This window comes from Punica granatum, chromosome 3, assembly GCF_007655135.1.
Source record: "Punica granatum isolate Tunisia-2019 chromosome 3, ASM765513v2, whole genome shotgun sequence".
In the NCBI taxonomy this organism is placed as follows: domain Eukaryota; kingdom Viridiplantae; phylum Streptophyta; class Magnoliopsida; order Myrtales; family Lythraceae; genus Punica; species Punica granatum.
Genome location: NC_045129.1, coordinates 3568552 through 3572433, shown reverse-complemented (window position 1 = coordinate 3572433; position 3882 = coordinate 3568552). Strand labels below are relative to the sequence as shown.

Genomic DNA, 3882 nt, shown 5'->3' with positions numbered 1-3882 from the left:
CCTTCCTGTAATCAATATTCAGTAACCCTTCCTCCTTTAGTTCCGCCCTCCACCCTGAGGCCCTGAGTCTAGCGTCCACCGTTCCATCGTTCACAGTCTTGAATCCTTCCGCCGGTCCAATCGGCCTCGATCCCTACTCGACCCTGCGACCTCTGCCCCGCGACCGCGACCCACAACTCGAGCCCTCTCTCCGACCTCAGACGGAGCGACGTCAGCTTGGTCCTCGGTTCTCTGTCCGAGTGATAATCATCAGCGGATCGTAGGGTTACAGGTACGGTACAAGCTCTTTCCTTCCCTCTCCATTCACAATCATCTCGCAGATTCCTATTTTGTGCAGTTGGGACCATATTTTGAGTGTTTTTGGAACTGCTCTGATTGATCGTATCAATTTGGGGGAAACATTCTCTTCTCTGTGAGATTTCATTTATATTTCTTCACATGTCTTCTGTCCCCCAGTCAGTTTCTCGTGTAGATTTCCTTCCTCGTCAGGTGGCGGTCCAGTCGTCTAATGGCATAGACTGTTAAATGAAACGTGAATAATGTGTCCTGATGGGGTCTTCTGCAAATATGACCCGGTAAGCGATTGGGCCTTCTGTGTCCACCGCTTGAATATATTTGGTTATCCGCTTTGCATTTTTGCCGTTAATCTTACGGATAGGGTCAGGGTCGATCCAAGTGAAGATCTATCCCTTAGCCTGAATTTGATTCTAATTAAGTGAATAATCTACAGTCTATCCCGTCATAGGAAAGGCGCTCATTTTCAACTAGCTAAATTTTCACATACTGGGGGAAAATTCGAGACAATTATTCTTTTTCTTTTTTGTTTGATTTATTTGAATGATCTTAGTCCATTCCTCCTCTTATTTAATAAGATACAGAGCTCTACTGCTTCTTATTGATTTTTTCACTGCAAATAATGTGCGAAACTCCCGGACGTGACACTTATCCTTATGCGGGGTAATGGAACACTTTGCAGAGGTAGAATACTCCAGACACCAACTCAATGATAGCCAACGTGATCAAATGGCTGTGTGTTATTGTCCATACATATAGCGGTCACATGGACAAGTGGTATTTCCTGTAACATTCTAATATTCCTCCTGCACTTATCTTTCCCCTTCCCCTTCCCCACTCTTCCATCAAGATAGAGTACGCCTACTTTCATGTATCTTTAACTGAATATGAATACTTGATTGAGGAGGGTTTTTGGTTGAGGAAGACATGAGCAATTTATGAATGCCTACTTTGGAAGAGCAATGAGATGATGCTATTACAAGTTTTGTAATCTATTTTTATAGACTTATATCTCACGATCTTTCTACTTCCTAGATTATGGTCCATTTCTACGAATATCCTTAAAGTAACTTTACTTGCTTCCTCATATTTGCATCACTCATAATGGAAATGAGCATGGTTAACCTTTTATAAATTTCTATTAGGAATAAACGGGTCGTAATTGTATTAACGTGTCGAATAAATGGATCATGTTAACGTGTCGAATAAATGGGTCGTGTTAATGTGTTCGGATAACCGGTTATAATCGTGTCATGTATGGACACGTGTACCTATTATGACACGTTTCGATAAACAGGTTTAAACGTGTCTAAACGGGTTGACACGGATATAAACGTGTCGTGTACGGGTTTCCAAAACCTGACCCGTTTAATAAACGTGTCGTGTACGGGTTATGACTTCAATGACACGAACCCGTTTAGACATGACACGTCTAAACACAACACGACACAAATTGCCACCCCTACTAGGAAGATTACTCGCGGCAACACTGCAGGTCGAAAAAAATCATTTAGATAATACTAAAGGATGATAATTTTGATCCATTTTTTTAAAAATTTCACATTCCAAAAACATGTAGGTTGATGGAATCTATGCTAATTTTTTTAATAATAAATATTGATTAAAAGCAGGATCCATAATAATATGAATCTCAAACATATGATTACTAATCATGTAAGGAATTTATGTTCAAAATTCTGGTGTATATTAATCCTTCTTCTGAACAGCATTTTCCGATGTCATTCTGATAATAGGGACTGTTCCTTCGGGGCAATCCACGCCCCATTCTTCCAATTCGGCCGGCAGCCCTTGCAAATGACTTTCACCTTCTTCTGTGAAACTCGGTTTCATCTGTAAAATTTGATTGAATTTGTTTTTAATTGCTATAGTAACTGCAGAAATTAGTTAACCTTTAATCCGAGTGAGAGAAAAATTTACACTATGATGACAGTCGAGGAAAAACGTGCGGAAAGAAGGAACCTACTTGTATGGTATGGTTCTTCAGTAGAGGATGGTCAAAAGCCGGTTGTTTGTAAATATCGACACAATCGACAACATCGCCGCCACCACTCTGAATAGCCACAAAAAAAAAAAATATATATATATATATATATATATATATGTACACACATAACTATATGCATATTTAATGATTCTCCTCATGCTAACTGAAATCTGTGATTTGAGATTAATGTCATGGGCAAAATATTTAGTTATGCCTCATTTTGAATAAGGATGGATGCTGAAAATTGAAAAGGAAACGCAATACATGTACTGAAATAAGATATAACCTGAACAGATTTTACAGTTCCTCTGGGGGCCTGAGCAAACTCGACATCATTTGATTTATTGGACGATGCTAGTTTTCTCCTTGCTTCGGCGGAATCGACTAGGACTGCAGTTATCAACAAGAATATCCCAACTACACCTTCTCTTCTTCTTCGAGTCGCCATACGTATAGTAGAAATGAGAAGAGAAAGGAAAAAAAGGATCAATCACGAGTCTGGAACTGAACACATACATCAATTTGTATTCGTATATATACATATACATTATATTGCCAAGATATATATGTATTTGCATACATTCTATATATGTTAGAATCAATTTTAGTAGGTTGGTGTGGGTATGTGTCAATATGAACTTAACTCGACAGCCTAAATTAGGAAGGAACAAATTGAAACTTACCATTTAATCTTTTTCCACCGAGCTATGACCTTCCTTAATTTCTTAATGTATGTATTTTTGTATCTTAACTTTGTGCTTCGGTCAATTTTAGTGGGTTGGTGTGGGTACGTGTCTATATGAACTTATCTCGACAGCCCAAATTAGGAAGGAACAAATTGAAACTTACCATTTAATCTTTTTCCACCGAGCTATGACCTTCCTTAATTTCTTAATTGAAAGTTGAACGTATTTTGATTTTGGGAGGGAGAGGAGAAGAGGAAGAGAATGAGAGCGGCGTAGACAAAGTATAGTGGGGAAAGTGGAGGGTTATTAGGTAGTTAAAATACACTAAATCGTACCTTAATTTCTAATAATTTAATGATTCATTATTTTCTAGTTTATATTTCAATGGGCATTTTAAATAACAAAATGTTACACCTACTTTGTTATCTATCCCTTTATCAACATACAATAAATGAATATTGATATAGATTTTAATTTCCCGATTTTTTAAAACTTAATATAATAAAAAGGGAAAATTAACTTTCTTACTCCCTAAACTATGGAGTTGGGGCTCATTTGCCCCCTATATTATATATATATATATATATATATATATATATATATTGATATATATCTTCATAAAAGACCCAAAATGCCCCTCCTTTGTGTTCTGTTTTCTTTAAATTAATATTGGGAAAATAAAAAAGTAGAGAAGGACCATTGGGTCTTTATCAAGGTATATATTTATATATATATATATATACACACACACTGGGTTTCTATCCCGTGCATCGCACCGGGTTGATTTTCACCATATATCGGTTATCATATTAATTTAATTAATCACATTTAGAAAGATTAATTTTCTTATTTATAATAATAGTATATTTCATTAAATGTAAATATAACTATAATTTT

General features: G+C 36.6%; 1 protein-coding gene across 1 annotated transcript in view; it reads right to left on the bottom strand.

Annotated features, from left to right (window-relative positions):
• LOC116199492 overlaps positions 1-2783 on the bottom strand; it is a 5786-nt gene extending 3003 nt beyond the window's left edge. Inside the window, exons 1-3 of the mRNA XM_031529855.1 lie at positions 2586-2783; positions 2279-2365; positions 2005-2145 (exon numbers count right to left, since the gene is read on the bottom strand). Coding sequence (XP_031385715.1) covers positions 2005-2145; positions 2279-2365; positions 2586-2747 — 390 coding nt within the window. The 5' untranslated portion in view covers positions 2748-2783. The remainder of the gene's footprint in view (positions 1-2004; positions 2146-2278; positions 2366-2585) is intronic.
• Between the last annotated feature and the right edge of the window lie 1099 nt (positions 2784-3882).